This window comes from Ammospiza nelsoni, chromosome 12 (assembly GCF_027579445.1).
Source record: "Ammospiza nelsoni isolate bAmmNel1 chromosome 12, bAmmNel1.pri, whole genome shotgun sequence".
Classification (NCBI taxonomy): Eukaryota; Metazoa; Chordata; class Aves; order Passeriformes; family Passerellidae; genus Ammospiza; species Ammospiza nelsoni.
Genome location: NC_080644.1, coordinates 13364768 through 13381711, shown reverse-complemented (window position 1 = coordinate 13381711; position 16944 = coordinate 13364768). Strand labels below are relative to the sequence as shown.

At 46.9% G+C, this 16944-nt stretch overlaps 1 protein-coding gene across 1 annotated transcript; it reads left to right on the top strand.

Moving 5' to 3' along the window:
• Positions 1–4188: 4188 nt before the first annotated feature.
• On the top strand, positions 4189–16632 carry EIF2S2 (eukaryotic translation initiation factor 2 subunit beta). Its single transcript, XM_059480861.1, has 9 exons — positions 4189–4342; positions 8573–8756; positions 9663–9766; positions 10744–10879; positions 11156–11256; positions 11845–11993; positions 12825–12881; positions 13297–13382; positions 16157–16632. The coding sequence occupies exons 1-9, from the start codon at positions 4328–4330 to the stop codon at positions 16330–16332; spliced, it is 1008 nt and encodes a 335-aa protein (XP_059336844.1). The 5' UTR covers positions 4189–4327; the 3' UTR covers positions 16333–16632.
• The last annotated feature ends 312 nt before the right edge of the window (positions 16633–16944 follow it).

Genomic DNA, 16944 nt, shown 5'->3' with positions numbered 1-16944 from the left:
AAATATCAGATCAAAGACACAAGTTCCACCAGGTCTTGGCAAAATGTAATTGGTATCAACTAATTAACAACTAATGCACCTGCACTCTTCCACTTCAGGAACTTCATTAATTCACAAGGAAAGCAAGGAAAAATAAAGAACAGGGTAGTCTTGTGTCCTGAACAGTCTGTTGGCATGGGAAGGGGAAAAATCAATGTAAGGTGATCTTCCAGGTGTGCTTTGATGTTGTGGGGCTACAAGCAGGAGCTTCAGAGGCAGTGTTTTGTTGTCTGTGTGGAGAAACCCCAGCCCAGCATTCCTGGCAGCTCCTTTTCTCCTGAGGTTGTCCAGGTATCATGCACAACATTATGTTATGTGTTATTCACTAGGCAGCCCAGCTGAGGGGAATCTCAGGATTTTCGATCATTGAGTATCTCAGGGTATTTGTCATCAATAAAACACATTGCCCAAGTATTACTGATAAAGAAAACAGAGAATCTTATTCTACAATGTGTTAATAGGTATGTTATGGATGAGGAATTAGGGAATTATCTGAGTTGGCCTGGTACTGCCCAGGAATGTGATGGAAGTGCTATGCTCAGAACTGGGCACTGAGCTGTAGGAATATGGACCTTAAGTGAGGTGCAGGAGACAGCAATGGAACTGAGAATGAAATAGTTGGAGGGGCTGGGTTTCCATGGTTTGAAAAGGAAGGCTGTGGGGCAAGACAAGAAGGGGCACAGTGATATTCCAAAGGCCTGTGGGTTATCACACAGGGAACACTGAGCTGGGGTGTCCTCAGGGACACCGCAACAGCCACTGGGTTAACTCACAGCAAGAAGGGTGAGGAAATTTTGTTGTCAGGCACTTGAAGAGGCTGTGGAGGGAATCTCTGTCCATGGTGGTTTTTAAGAACAGCATAGACACACATAAGTGGAGAGGATACAAAAATATCATTATCCTGTCTCAGGACAGGAGGCTGGTCTAGGCAAACCCTGTGCAGTGAGGAAGGTGTTGGGGCAGTGCAGGCACAGCCAGCAGCACTCCATGTGCTCCAGCTTCATGCCAAGGAAAAGCATTCCAGAGCAGACAGGCTCATGACAGGAATATCAAAGCAAAAGTCTGCAGCACAAGAAGGAAGAAGAATTTGGAGGGAGACCCCGTTCAGTGTCACAGCAACACCAAACGTGTCTGATCAATGTATTTTCTCCAGTGACCAGGGACAGGAGCCAGGGCATGGCTGGAGCTGTGCCAGGCAGGGTCAGGCTGGATACCAGGGAAAGGCTCTTCCCCAGAGGGTGCTGGCACTGCCCAGGCTCCCCAGGGAATGGGCACGGCCCCGAGGCTGCCAGAGCTCCAGGAGCTGCCAGGGATGCCCAGGGTGGGGCTGTTGGGGTGTCTGTGCAGGGGCTGGGGCTGCCATGGCTGATCCTGGGGGTCCCTCCCAGCTCAGGACATTCTGTGACTCTCTGATTAAAGAAGAGCTGCCTGCAATACCTGAAAATCTGCAGCATCCCTGTGACACAAGAGCAAGTGACAAAGACACAAATGTGAGGCCAATACCCAGGGAAATGGGGTAGTACATAACCAAGAAGGAAAAGTAATCTTTTGAAGCTGGGTTTCAGGGGTTTAACAGAAAATTCCTGTAGTCACCTTGGGAGAAGGTAAAAAAAAACCTGTCCTGGTGCCTGCTTTGTCTACAAAGTGATGGCTTTGCTAACAGAGCGTGCTAGGGGCCCTCACTGCCCACTGAGGCAAGAGGAAAAGACAGAGGAAAGGAAGACCAAGGATAGACAAAATGTTTCCTGTAGGTGATAACAAAGTTAAATGATAGAGTGTGCATAAGTTTACATCCCCTAATGGGAAGTTATGGGTCTCCAAGAATCCAAATGACCTGGAAATATTAAAATGTAAAACAAACCCTGTAACAGTGTTTGGGTTGATCCTGTGCCTGCTCTGACACTATACCTTGCATGAAGCAGATGACCTTTAAATGTCAGAGTTGGTTGGGAGGCAGAGTTTTAACACCTCATGGTAAATAGCTGTTTTCATTGGTGCCACGCTCTTTTAGCGTGTGTTAGGGAAATGGAATGAGGAAGGTGTTCCTGCCCATGGCAGAGGGATCAAACAAGATGATTTCTAAGGTCCCTGCCTACCCAAAACTATGTGTGATTTTATGACAATGGGATTGGAGGATCTGAGATATGAGGAGAAGCTGAGAGAGCCTGGTTATTCAACCTATAAAGACAAGGCTCAGGGGGATCATATCAGTGTGATACAAGGCAGAGCCAGACTCTTCTGGGTGACAGAAAGGGCAGAAGACACGGGCTGAAATTCAGGAAATTCTGCTTAAACCTAGAAAAATGACATTTTATTGTGAAGATGGAACAGGCTGCTCAAAGAAGTTGTGGTGGCTAGATCCTTAGAGATACTCAAAACCCAGCAGAAGGTCCTGAGGAACCTGTTCCTGCCGCCCCTGTATGAGCAAGGAGCTTGGACCAGATACTCTGAGAGTCCCTTCCTACACCCACAGGTCTCCAGTTTCAGGGATCATACAGGCTGACCAACCAACCTGTACCCACACAAGCTCACCAAAGTCAGCTCTCTTCTCCAGCTGGTACATGACACCTGCCTGGGGGCTCTAAGCTGTTTATTTATTTAAATAGTTTAAACTATTTTAAACTATTTAGGAGGAATTTCTTCACAGAAAGAGTGATTAGGTATAGGAATGGGCTGCCCAGGGAGGTGGTGCAGTCACCTGGAGGTGCATAAGGGAAGACTGGATGTGGCACTCAGAACCATGATCTAATTAACACGGTGGTGATGGCTCATAGCCTGGGCTCAATGATCTCAGAGATCTTTTCCAGCCTAATTGATCCTGTGATTCTGTATTCAAGAGTGAGGAGAGACCCCCTGCCATAGGAGCCGATCGTGTCCCAGGAGCCATGATGTCCAACAGTGTTTTCACATTACTAAAAAGCAGAAGAATGCACATTCTTACATACAAAAAAGCCCTCAATGTTCTGACAATGGGGTATTTACAACAGCATGTCCCATTATAGACATCAAGGGCTCACTTTTAGGGTATGGTGGAGATCTCTGTTCAGAGCAGGTCAGGAAAAGCTCAGCAAGCAAAGGAGACTTGCATGGGAATGCCAAAATGCCAACACCAAGAGAGAACAGTGGCACAGCTGGAGGCCTGTCATTAGTGGTGTCCGAGCAGAGTTCACTCCTGGGCCCACTATTGTAGAACTTGCCCATCAATGGCTTGGACGAGGTGGGCAATACCTCCCCACCAGGGCCACTGTGCATCCCCTCAGAGAGATCTCAGCAGGCTGGGGATGGGCAGAGAGGAACCTTCTGAAATCCAGCAAGCTCCTGCACCTGGGCAGGAACAGCCCCAGACACCTGCACAGGCTGGGGCCAACCTCCTGGGGAGCAGCTTTGTGGAGAAGGACCTGGGGGTCCTGGTGGACAAGGAACTCTCCACAAGCCAGCAGTGGGTCCTTGTGGCCAAGGGGGCTACTGGGATCCTGGAAAGCACCGGGAACAGTATTGCCAGCAGGTCAGGGAGGGGATCCAGCCCCTCTGCTCAGCCCTGGGAGGCACATCTGCAGTGCTGGGTCCAGCTCTGGCTCCTCAGCACAGCAGGGACAGGAGCTCCTGGAGCTGAGCAAGGGCCTGGAGCATCTGGGAGCCCAGGAAAAGCTGAGGGAGCTGGGGCTGCTCAGCCTGGAGAGGAGCCCCAGCTGAGAGGGGCCTCAGGCCTGGCTGTCCCTGTGTGCAGGAGGGGCAGAGCAGGGCCCAGGCTCTGCTCCCTGGGGCCCAGCGATGGCACCAGAGCCACGGGCAGGGACCGATGCCAAGGAAGTTGCACCTGGACAGGAGGGAGAAATTCTTCCCTGTGCAGTGACCGTGAACAGGCTGCCCAGGGAGAGTGTGGAGTGTCCCTCACTGGAGACATTCCAGAACCATCTGGATGCAACCCTGTTCCATGTGCTCTGGGATGGCCCTGCCGGAGCTGGGAGTTTAGACCAGCTGCTGCCACATGGTCCTCTGCAGCCTGCTCCATACTGGGATCCCGGGGCTTTGAGAACAGGGCAGGATGTGAGATGAATTTCATTCCGTTCCGTTTCGTTCCCCGCCCCTCAGCGCCGCCCTCAGCGCTCCCGCCGCCGCCCGGCGCGTGCGCAGCGCGGGAACGCCGCAAGTCGCGCGAGGCGGCGCGGCGGGCGCGCGCAGGCGCGGGGCGGGGCGGGCGCGCGGCGCTGATGCAAGAGCCGAGCACGGACTGACCCCGCGGCACCGAGCGACCCCGGCCCCTCCGGCCCGCGGCCCCGCCGCAAACATGTCCGGCGACGAGGTGAGACCCGCCGGCCACCGCCGCTGCCGTCCCCGGGAGGGCCTCGCACGGGGACTGCGCTGCGCTGGGGCCGCCGCCATGTGGGTGCCGGGCCTGAGGCCTGCGGCGAGCGCGGCCTCCGCCCTGCGTGGGGCCGGGGCCGGGGCGGGCGGGGGTCCCGCCGGGCCGGGGCTGAGGCAGCGCGGGGGGCGCAAGCCGGAGCGGGGCCCTCCTTGCCCGGAGCCCCCGCGGGTGTGTGTGGGGCCGCCGGTCCCGGCAAGGCCCGGAGCTGCCGGTGTGCTGCCGGCGGCCGTCCCTGGCACGGAGCAGCCGGAGAGAGAGGCAGATGGCACCGCCACCGCTTCTCCATCGTGTTCTGCGCTCTTTAGCGAAACGCAGCCTTTAGGCAGTTAGCACTCGCTTTATGGAGCTTTAATATCTCGGGTTTTAACCTTGAAGCCGAATAGCAACATCTGGGCAAATAATAACTAAACGTTTTCCGGGTCTGGCGGTGTTTATCTAGGCACAGTACCGGGGAAGTTTATACATCCGCGTCTGAGAAATTTTTCAGTTGTAAATGCCCTGTGTTGACAGCTTTGCTGGCCTCATTTCCATTGCTCTCATGGGGAAAAGGAAAGTTTTCCCTGTGTGAGGCGCTCATCAGGCTGGTGTAGCCCTTGGGAAGCTGCTCTGGCCAGATCCAGGAGATGGCTGCTTCTGCCTTTGTATCTTCTCTCTGGTGTTGTTTAAAATACCTGTGTGGCTTGTTTCCTTCAGAGCAAAGTGAACACTCAGGCCTTGCAGAGAGACTTGTCCTGCGTCATAAAGGAGAACTGCTGTAATTAGGACTTATTTTAGTGGTAGCTGTCACTGACTTACTCAGCTGCTTTAACATCTAGAATGAATACGTTGCATTTTTGTGCCTAGATGTGTCATGGGAGCTGCAGTTCTCCTGTCTGGGCTGTTCTCTGTGCTCAGGAATGCTTGCATCAGGTGCTGCCTTACTCAGGTGATCACAGGGCCACTGAGCAGTTCATGGAGTGTTATGCTTTGAATTTAGTTTGTATCAGTAAAACTGCTTTTCTTGCATAGTGGATTAGTTTGATATTGAGGTGATTGCTGGGATCCACAGTGTAGTTGCACCTCTGGGCTGCTTTATGTGACAGACAATAAAGCTGATGGCAGATAACCCAGTGGAGCTGGCACTGTTCCTCAGGCTGGTGTGCACTGAGTGCAGGTGCCTTCCAGAACTGCTGGGTCTCTGGTTGCTGGGAGCCAAATACTTTGATATTGGTGTTAAGTTGGTGAAACTTTTTAAAGCCTGTGAAGTTGAGGAGGATGAAGGCACATGAAGACAAATTAACACTGAAAACTGGGATAGATGGTAAGAAGTTCATTGTGTTGAGCTGTAGCTTAAGGTTTTCAGAGTTGTGTATGAATGAAACTCATTGCTGGGAGCATCCCTGAGTGCTGCCCGGAGCTGGGGCACAGCAGGGGCAGCACAGCTCAGTTGTGGGGAGCAGTGGTCTGTTAACATCTGTTCAGTTTGTTCAAAATCCTACAAACCACATAATCCTGCTGAAGATCTAGAAGTTCTTTAAACCCTGCAGTTTTGTGAAGCTTCAGGCAGTAACATTAGAGAGTGCTGTGTTTGACAAATTGAAGTGCTGCTTGGTCTTGGTAATTTTGCTCCTCACCCTGGACATAAGGCAGTGTAAGGACACCTGAACTGACTTGATCAGGGCAGGGGTGGTGTCTGCCTCTTACACATGCCTGTGTTTATTCAGACTAGGGAAATCAGATTTATTTGTGGCTTCTGTTGGAATCCCTGCCATTTCCCACTGTCACAGCAGTTCAGAGCTTCATTGGCTTCAGTCTTGAGTTGCATTTGGTCTGTGAAACTTTGATTCCGTTCCCCTCTCTGTTCACTTGCTAATTTTCTGTAAATTTGGGATTTGGACTGCGTAGGCACTTGCAGTAAGGAGCAGGTATATGGAGATGGATGTGAGAAGAAACCATTGGTCTACAGAGGAGAAAACCCCACATGGGAATTTTGCTCTGAGAGCAGGCACAGGATGGGAATTTATAATTTTTTTCACACAGGAAAAGCATCCATGTTTGTTGTGTTTGTGCTGGGGGCTGAGGTTCCTGCAGTAGAAAACCTGCAACTTTGTAGTTTGTCAGCACTAAATGGTATCATAAAGTTCAGACTAGAGAGCAGAGAAAAGGAATAAAGAAAGTTTGGAAACACCTGCCTCAGAAAGCCAGAGCATGAGCAGCTGGGATATCAGGCTGGTTCATCTATGTCATGACTTGTTAAAGCAAATGTGACCTGAGGCTCCTGGTGAGTGCTTGTTGAAGCCCTTGGTGAACAAAACATTTCAGGCTTAGGCCTCCTCCTCCTCCTCAGGATGTGGAGTGTGCCATGTTGTGAGTAGGTGCTGGGTGTGCAGAAGCCTGGCTGGGGTGGCCTTGCTCAAGGCCACGGGGGTTTGATGCTGAAAACCAATCTCCTGCATCCAGGAGATGTCTTGGTGTGTCCAGCTCAGTGGGGTCAGGCTGCAGACACTCTGTAGCCACAAGAGATGCTTTATGGTGCTTCAGATGTCTTTTCCCTCATGGGAGATGCTTTATGGTGCTTCAGATGTCTTTTCCCTCATGGGAGATGCTTTATGGTGCTTCAGATGTCTTTTCCTTCACAGGAGATGCTTTATGGTGGTTCCAATGTCTTTTCCCTTACAAAAAGAGTGATTTGGGGTGGGTGGGTTGGTTCCTTCTTAGAAGCTGTTACATGTGATTGAGGCATGATCTTAGGTTTGTCTCACATGAGACAATCAAAACCTCTTCAGAGTCTTGGAGAGCATCTCGATGGAAGTGAGTCAGCCCCTTGTGCTGGATCGCAGGCTGTGCACTGCCATGCAGGCTGCTCTCCTGCTGTCCCAGCAGCCTGGGGAGTCCAGGAGGAAGCAGACATGGAACCAGTTGGACGTGCTGTGATTTCTGTGCATTGCAGCAGCATGATTCACACCACTATCTATGGAAGCAGCAGAGAAAAGCCCTCTGGCTTTCTTTTGAGGATCATTCCAGCACAGTGTGTGCAACTAAAGGCCCACCTCAGCAGCTTGAAAGCCTCAGGGGCCCTGGTGTATGTGCAGGCTTTGGGAAGGTTGTGCTTCTGACCCCTAAAACAGTTTGATGCCTTTGGTAATGCCTGTATGGAACATGGATGTTTCAGAAAATGGAAAGAATATCACAAGAACAGCAGATGTAGGAGAATGAGAAGTGCAAGGAGAGGTTGTGTTGTGGGGAGAGGAAAACCACCAGACTTCAGGGGGTAGCTGGGCAACAAGTTAGAGAACTGCTCCATGGTGAAGAGCTGGTTCTTTCCTGAGTGAGGGTGTTCATGATGGTGAAGTACGGCTCTGTGAGAACATCCTTCCATTACTGGATGAGGAACACTGGAGAAAGTGTCTAAAATGGTTGTATTTAATATACACTATGGTGTGCCAGTCCAGGCAGATGTGTGTAGCAAAGTGACCAGCTGGGATGTCAGCTTGTGTCTGAAGTGAAACAAAAAGCTTTAATGTGTTGGAATCAATCCCTCGGGTCTGCAGATGATGAATAGGTTAAAAGTGAGTCTGGGGTTAGTGCCTTCACAGCCAGACAAGGTGAATTAAGCTGCTTTGCTGGCTAAAGAGCTCATTAACAGCTTTTAATCACTTGGTGTCTGAGGTTCAGTTTCTCAGTCTGGGGAGGGAGAAGGATGAGACCTTTGCCATTTCAGTGTTCAGAGCTGGTGCAGGTCTTGCTCTATCACCAGCCCCTTCTAGGCTTCCTCCTCATCCATAGTGTTCTTATTCATGGCAAATCTTGCCTTGAATAAATCTGGGAATCAATGTGTGTCACAAGTGGAAGTGATATGTGATCAGACCATGTGCTTTGGTGGGGTTAAATTGTCCTCTGTGTGAAGTGGTGCTGTATTACTGCAAAACTGGACTCCATAATGGTCATAAAAGAGAGCTGGTAGCCAGTCTGTCAGACAGCCACAGCTTTAACATGTTTCCAGCTGCACTAATAAATAGGTGACAGGAAACTTGGACTGCAGGAAAAGCAGCAGATGCTGTGAACTCTGTCAGTTTTCCCTTGTAATTGACACAGTTGAGGTTGAAGCTGAAGAGCAGTTGGGGAAAAGTTATAAATAATAAATAGGGGATGATTATTGAGCTGCTAAGGAGCTCTTGACTTTTACAGATGATTTTCGATCCTACTATGAGCAAGAAGAAGAAGAAAAAGAAGAAGCCCTTCATGCTGGATGAGGAAGGAGGAGGAGACCTACAAGCAGAAGAGACTCAGCAGTCAGAAACAAAGGAAGTTGAACCAGAGCCAACAGAAGACAAAGATGTTGAAGCAGATGAAGAAGATAGCAGGAAGAAAGGTAAAGTGAATCCATGTAGATAAACTCTCAAAGGTGCTGTTTGGAGGCTACAAGCCCAGTTTCAAGAATTTGGCATCCCAGAGTAGAACACCAGAGCCTTGGTGTTGTGTTCAGAGATGTGTGAGTTGTCTCTGCTGCCTGTCTGGAGGGCAGTTTGGCCTCTTGCTTGGAATCACATTCACAGACACCACCAAGCTCCCAGGGGCTTATGTAATTTGCAATTTTCCAACTCAGTCCTTTGTGTAAAGCACTGAAAAGAGAATTTCTAAAGCAGTGTGAAGTTGTAAATCTTCCACGTGCAACTGTTGCAATAATTCCACAATTATGGCTCTTTTTCATTTGAACAACTAAACAATGGTGTGAATAAAAGAAACATCATTAGAGGAGGTTCCTAGTGTTTGGACCATTCTGAATGTGATAACCACAGTGTTCTTTGGAATCTTTCAGTAAGTGTATGATTGTGTATAAAACTTTGCTTCTTAAATTGAGCCCAATGTAATTTCAGGATTACCTAATTCAGAGCGCCATTAATTTAAATCCAGTTTGTTGCTAAATTGGCTCCTGCTGCAGACCAAAGAAACTGTATCTTCCTCCTGCACTTCTCTTTTTTTTTGTCCAAGCATCTCTAATGACAAAAGTGACTAATTTATCTTGTGCAGCAGAAAGAAAGATTGAACATGTAAAGAATCAAAAGACACAGTGAGAAGGTGCAGAAACTAAAGCAGTATTTGGGGGCAGAGGGGAATGGTCTCTTCAAACCTGAAGGATATCCACAGGGGTTACAGATCGTTGCTTATATCTTATTTTTTGAAGTTTTAAAGATTTGGATGTCAATTAGAGGCCTTAATGTCTGAACTGTTTCTACAGTTACCCTTCTTTAGGCAATCCTTTGGTTTTGTTTTTTAGATACAACAGATGACTTGGATGATTTAAATTTCTTCAATCAGAAGAAAAAGAAGAAAAAAACAAAAAAGATATTTGATATAGATGAAGCAGAAGAAGGTGTAAAGGTTTGTTTACATAACTTGACTATGGCTGAAAATTCTCTTGCTTCCATTTTCTTGAGATTGGCTGTGCAGGAGTTGTCTCAAGTCTGTCATTGTGTATTGGTACAGTTCATAACTAAACTTTACATGTCTTTAATTTTTTTTGATGAACATGTTGTTCCTGCCTGGGCTGTTTGTCCAGAAGTGGAAAAACTCTGCCTGCTCTGCACAAAGAGCAAGTGATTCACCAGTCTGCAGGAAGAGCTGATTAACCTCAAGGTTAATTGTCTTTTGGGGTTAGAGAGATAACTGGATGTCAGAAGCCACACACAGAGCAGTCCTCTGAAGGCCAGCACTTGAAATGAAGTGCACATATCTGCCAAGAAATCTGTTTTCACTCTGGTGTTTTCTTTAGAAAGGATTGGCTACTGTGCTGTGTTCCAGAAGGTGTACAAGATATTTTTACTCTTCTCAAGTTTTATTCCAAGTAGTGTTTTTGTATCACATGTCAGTGTAACTGGCAAGCCCAGAGAGCAAGAGGACAGAGAAATGTTATGTTATGCATAAACCTCCTTTTCAGATTCTGCCTTTTGGGGGAAGAAAATGTTCCTCTGATCTGCCTCAGGGGACAAAATACTTGCTCTGTGTTCTTTCAGTGTGCAGAATTGTGATAACAAATTAGAGTAGCACAGCTTTGCTTTCCCTTACTGCTGCCATGAGGGGTGTTCTGTTCCCTGCTGTCCTCAGATGGCTGCTGCCTTTAAGTGCAGTCTGACCTTGTTCCTGGCTAGCAGAAGTTCAGCCAGAAGGTGCAAATCTGGCCCTGTTATGGCAGTAGTGCAGGGTGTAGAGCTCTTCAACATGCTGGAATTCCATTCTTACCTGTTGGGTTTCAGGGCTGTGATGGGTGTCAGCAGCATTCACCCCTACAGTGGGGTTATTGCTGTTGCTATGGAGGGCTGTGGTTTACATGGATAAACTACAGTCTTGCTTCTTTACAGGAATTGAAAATTGAAGGAGATGTGCCAGAGACAGTAGAACCTGAAGATGACCTTGATATCATGCTGGGCAACAAAAAGAAGAAAAAGAAGAATGTGAAGTTTCCAGATGAAGATGAGATAATGGAGAAGGATGAAGGTACAAGTATAACCTAGCTCTGTGAGGTGGTGAAAGTGAAATGTAGTCCACCTTGTATGTTAATAAATTCTGTTCAAATGCCTTTTTTGTTCCAAACTTTATCAGAAAAATGTCCCCTAAAAGCACTGTATAAATTTCCCAAGAGTGCTGATGCCCCTTTTTGATAAAGAGAGAAGACTTGAGTCCATATCTGAGTGAAGTTTTCTCCTTTAGAAATCATGTAAGCATGAAGTTAAATAATGTTTCTTAATTAATCCCCCAAAACTTTCTTTACAGCATTTGAGGATGAAGATAGCAAAAAAGATGATGGAATTTCTTTTAGCCTTCAGTCAGGACCTGCGTGGGCAGGCTCAGAAAGGGACTACACATATGATGAGGTAATGTTCCAGAGATTTTTAAAACTTATTTTCCATGTTCATCTGCATCAGTAGAGCCTTATGCTCATATTTCCTATTTCTAACTTCAGAGTGAAGGACTTGTAGTCAGAAGCTCATGAGCAGAATATTAAAGGCATATATAATATAAAATAATAATATAAATATAATATAAAATAATGGAAATATAAATAATAAATAAAATATAATAATATAAAAGAAATAATATAATAATATTATATAAATATAATATAAAATGATATAAATATGAACAATAAATAAATATAATAAATGTAATAATATAAAGATAAATAATTAAATATAATATAAAAATATAATATAATATATTTTTGAAAAGCATATTTTTAATCACAGTAACTTTCACAGGGGACAATATTGGTTCTAACACCTCTGCCATGGGCAGAACAAACCCTGGGGGAAGCAGTGTTGGGATTTTGCATCGATCAGAACACTTTAAATGTGTTCTGAACAGCTGGGGAAATGCGCTTGGGCAAAGGTAGTCTGATATTCACTGTGAATGCTGTGAGGAATGGCCAGCTCTCACATGGCTGTGAATTCCTTCTTTTGCAGTTGCTCAACAGAGTTTTTAACATCATGCGGGAGAAGAACCCAGACATGGTGGCTGGAGAGAAGAGGAAATTTGTCATGAAGCCCCCACAGGTTGTGAGAGTAGGGACCAAGAAAACGTCTTTTGTCAACTTCACAGATATCTGCAAATTGTAAGTTTCCCCTTTGGATTTCCCGGGAAGAGCAGATGGATGCACTGCTCTGTGCTCCTGTAGAGTTTTCTGGCAAGCGGCAAACCAGGAGTGGAAGCTATTTCAGTCAGGAAGCTCATTACATTTCTCTATGAGAAGATATTTCTGATTTATTGAGATGATTTATTGAGATAATTTCTAATTTTGTATTTAAATTACAAAAATGGTAGATGGGCTGAAACTTGGTGAGTTCATTGGGTTCAAGCAAGTTGGGTCACCAGTGACATTTATGTGCAAGCCTCGAGGAGAAGGGTGGGAAAAGTTCTTTCTAATTTTAGCTGACTACAAATACTAATCTCTTGGTAAATGATGTGGACTCCAGTGGGTTTTTCCCACTGTTTCTGCAGTGATATCTGTCTTAATTATGCCATGTGAAGGCAGCTCTGTTCTTTGTGAGCAATTCTGTGAATGCAGATCTGATGGGTATCAAAAGTGTGCCAGAAAACAGGCCTGGTGAAACCCTGCTGAGGACCTGGAACACTAAGGGGAGTTGTTAATGGTAGCTACTAAATGTTTTTTCAGGGGTTGGGACAGTAAGAATGAAAAATCTTTAATGGAAAACTTTTCACTAGTTGCTGTAATTTTGAGTTGGGGTCATTGGGAGTTTTTTTGTGTGGACTGTTCAAGTTTCTTGTGTCCTCAGTAATTGTGTGTGTGCTCTTTGGGGCAGACCCCTGGCACTGCTCCCTTTGAAACTTTCTGACTTAAGTTGGATTTACCCTGCCAGTCCTGTATGAATACCAGATTTCTCTGAAGGGGGAAGGTTAAACATTTCCTTACTTTTATTTTCAGATTACATCGTCAGCCAAAACATCTCCTGGCATTTTTGTTGGCAGAATTGGGTACAAGGTAAGGCTGCTGGGCTCTGTGCGTGCTTAGGGTTGGTATTGGTCAAATATAACATTTTTGGGGTTAGATCTGTATAGATGGGCTGGAACATGAGGGGTTTGCTCCCTTCACTTCAGTGCTGTGCTGGGTGATTGAGGAGAGAACATTTTAGTGAGGAGGAACAGAGGGAAACTCCAAGACCAAGGTAATGGTCTTGTTCACTCCCCTGAGACAGACAGGTGAGGGTTGTGCCTGGGCAAAACTTCCTCTAGGAAGTAGCTCTGAAGAACCTCAGGATTTTGCATTTTTTGTCCCTACAACACAATTCTGTTTGTGCTCTTCTTGAAGAATATATCCTTGTCTTGCTTCATGTTCTTGATTTGTTTTAATGCTTCACACCTGCAAATCAAATAATTAATTTTCTCTTTTCTATTAGTGGTTCAATAGATGGTAACAACCAACTGGTAATCAAAGGAAGATTCCAGCAAAAACAGATAGAAAATGTCTTGAGAAGATATATCAGTAAGTAGAACTCCCTTTCCCCCTGCAGATTTCTCTTAGCCCCTTGTGATGCCCATGGGCCCCAGCTGTGTGCCCACCATGGAGGGGGCTCAGGAGCCACAACTTTCCTTTATCATGGAATAATGCAAATACAGGTGCTCTGCCCTGCACTAAAGCATGCCCAGGAAAGCAGAGCATTTGAGAGCTGCTTGTTTTCATCTGAGCCTCATATCTTGGCTTTGATGAGGACTGTGGAAAACAACAGTAATTGTTGATTTTGCAGTCTGTTGTACCTGTGAATTGACAGATGCAGTGTTAAGATAAGTTCTGTTTAAATGCCTTTTTTGTTCCAAAATTTATGAGAAAAATGTTCTATAAAAGCCCTGTCTAAGTTTCCCATAAGTGCTGGTGTCCCTTGCTGACAAACAGAGAAGATTTGAGTCCACATCTGAGTAGAATTTTCTCCTGTGTACCTTTTAGAAATCACATAAGCATGAGGTTAAAGAACGTTTCTTAATGAATCCCAAAAACTTTTTGTGCCCCAGCTGGTCAGAGGACTCAGATTGTGTCACAAAGCTCCTGCTTTAGTGCTGTGTCAGTACCAGAGCTGCAGACACCTCAGCAGAGAAGCTCAGGGAACACCAGTGGCAAATCTGTACTGGTTATTAACATTAAAACAGTGTCAGTGCTTAATGTACCACAAACCTCCTCTTGGTTAACCAGGGTGATTTTAGTGTTCCCAGCCCCTCTGAGCTGGTGGGTGTGTTTGAGCAGCGTTTGCAGGCAGCTCTGCAGCAGCAGCAGGGACCCAGATTAGTGGAATAGTATCCAAGAAGGTGAGAGGCCAGGCTGGGAGAAGGATTTGAACACAGATGTTGAGCAGAAATCAGTGGCTGCACAAGAATGCAGCAGTTCAGGTTCAGTCTGGATGGAGGGCAAACTGCAAAGCCTCTCCAGCTCCTAAAAGAATTGCTGGATTTTCTCTCTGAGTTGTTGCTGCTGTGGTGAAGCTCAGTGCCTTGTTGAGGAGCCAGGTCACAGGGGGATCAGGACAAGCCTGTGGAAAAGGTAAAAGGGGAAAACCTTTGCTGGATTTTGCAGCAGTGCCAGCAGCCCCACACTGGAGTCTGCAGGGGGTGCTGCATCCCCTCCGTGTCCATGGGAGCAGCCAGGGCTGGGCTGCGCCTGCCTGGCTCTGCCCCCATTCTGCTCCCTGCATTTGCAGCACAGCTGGCAGTGCACAGCTTGCTCTGCTGCCAGGGCTTTGTCCACCTTGGGAAAATGTGGTGGTGTTCACAGGGGTCCCAGGATGAGGGAAGAGATGAGAATCTTGACTCCATGTTTCAGAAGGCTGATTAATTATTTTATTATATATGTTATATTAAAACTATACTAAAAGAATAGAAGAAAGATTTCATCATAAGAGTAGCAAGGAATAGAAAGGAATGGAATGATAATAAAGTCTTGTGACTGACCAGACAGTCCAAGACAGCTGGACTGTGATTTGCCATTAATTAAAAACAACCACATGATACTGGAATTAATACCAATATATCCAGATGGGATATGCCTGGGCTTGTCTGGCCCTTGCTGCTTGACCAAAAGGTGGCAACTGTGGTGTTTTCACCTGAGACCCTTTTGGCTGACTGGGTGTGTGGTGTTTCACCCCACAGACACTTTGGGCTGGCTGGGTGTGTGGTGTTTGACCCCACAGACCCTTTTGGCTGGCTGGGTGTGTGGTGTTTCACCCCACAGACACTTTGGGCTGGCTGGGTGCTGCAGCTGGGCCCATGGGGACAAGTCCAGGCCTGCAGGAGCTCTGGTGGTGCTGGGATGGAGCTTCCCCCATAACAGGGGCTGCTCCTCAGGTTTCCCTCTGCCAGAGAAGCTTTGAGGCGATGGTGAAGGAAAGGAGTCGGTTCTGATGGAGGGTTTGGATCCAGAGCTTTATTCTGGCCCACAGGCCTCTGGATGCAGCACCAGCTCCAACAGAACTCCCTGAGCCCGTGGTTGCTGCTCCTTTAACCCCGGGGAGAGGGGCAGGGAAGGGGCAGGGAGCCACCAGCCAGGGACAGGAGGGGAGGGACAAAGGGACAAAGGACACCTGGATGGCCCAATGCCCCCAGGGGTAGAGGGCATCCTGTGAATCTGCCAATCACTCGATGCCTTCTGGAATGCCAGGACTGACAGACAGTGCTGGGAGGGGAAAGGAGAGGGGACTGACACACCTGGGGAAGAAATCTACAGGGAGAAACCCAAGGTATCTGAGGCAAACCATGACATCACACTGCAACTACATGAGACCAATCACAGATGCACCTGTTGCATGCACAGCAGCAGATAATCATTGTTTACATTTAATTTCTGAGGCCTCTTGGTGTTGTCTTATATATCAAGAGTTCCACTATCATTATAGTGCAAGGATTCCGTATCACCAGAGCTTTATACCTTCTCGAAGTTTCTTGTAGGCAGCTCCTCTAAGCACTGACTGTTCTGGCTCTTGCAGTAACCATCTGACTCCAGATCCCACCAATCCACTGGTGTTACTGGCTACAGGTGTGGCCTGTTAACATCAGGTCTGTTCCTAATCTTTAGTAATTGGTTCAGCTGCAACTCTTTGGGGGATAAGATTACATTCTACACCACCTTCATTTACCCATACTGTATCCCCCTACATCTCAGCTTCTCAGGAGAAAAAAATCCTAGCGAAAGGACTTTTCATAAAACATATCCGTGACAGTTAGAGTTAGTAGCTAAAGGATTGTAGTGAGCGATTTGTCCCTTTGTCCCTGCAGAGGAGTACGTCACCTGCCACACGTGCCGCTCGCCGGACACCATCCTGCAGAAGGACACGCGGTTATACTTCCTGCAGTGCGAGACCTGCCACTCGCGCTGCTCCGTGGCCAGCATCAAAACCGGCTTCCAGGCTGTCACAGGCAAGAGGGCACAGCTCCGTGCCAAGGCTAACTAGCTTTGCTAACCAGTGCTGCAGTTGGCAAAGTGTTCTGGGGAGATGGGACTGGACAGGTTTGCCATCCGAGTGGATTTACCGTTGTATTAAAGCGAGGTTGTAAAAACCACAAGAAATTTTGGCTTTTGATTGATTGGTCTGTGAAATCCTTGCAAGATGCAGATCCTCAAGCTGTTCACATACATTTGCTCATTGAATATATTTTACCAACTGTAAGGAGTGTGGTGGGAAAGGAGGTGCTTTTTAATCCGTTCAGACTTCTGTAAAAGATGAGATGAATTAAAGATACTATAACAGTGAGTGTCTTGGATTTGGATTTTTCCTTCAGTTTCCTCTTCAAACACTGGTGGGAATGGTTGGTGTGTTGTTCTGCAGATCATGCCACTGAGCTATGTCCAAGACCCAGAATGAAGTTTTAAGATAAAGGTTATTTTGCTTTTACATAACAGGCTTGTTTTAGTTATGCTGTCATGAAACAGAGAAACCAGGCACAGAGTCCCAGGGCTGTCAGGCCAACATGAGCCCTGCTCCTGCTTGTACAGCCATGGGTGCCTTGTGCACAGGCTTAATTAGGCAAAAATAGCTCTGAGACAGTTCAGGCACCAGGTTGGT

Coding starts and splice junctions, on each gene's coding strand:
- EIF2S2 (XM_059480861.1), top strand. Junction 8,757..9,662: donor AGAAGATAGCAGGAAGAAAG/GTAAAGTGAATC, acceptor TTTGTTTTTTAG/ATACAACAGATGACTTGGAT. Junction 10,880..11,155: donor GATAATGGAGAAGGATGAAG/GTACAAGTATAA, acceptor CTTTCTTTACAG/CATTTGAGGATGAAGATAGC.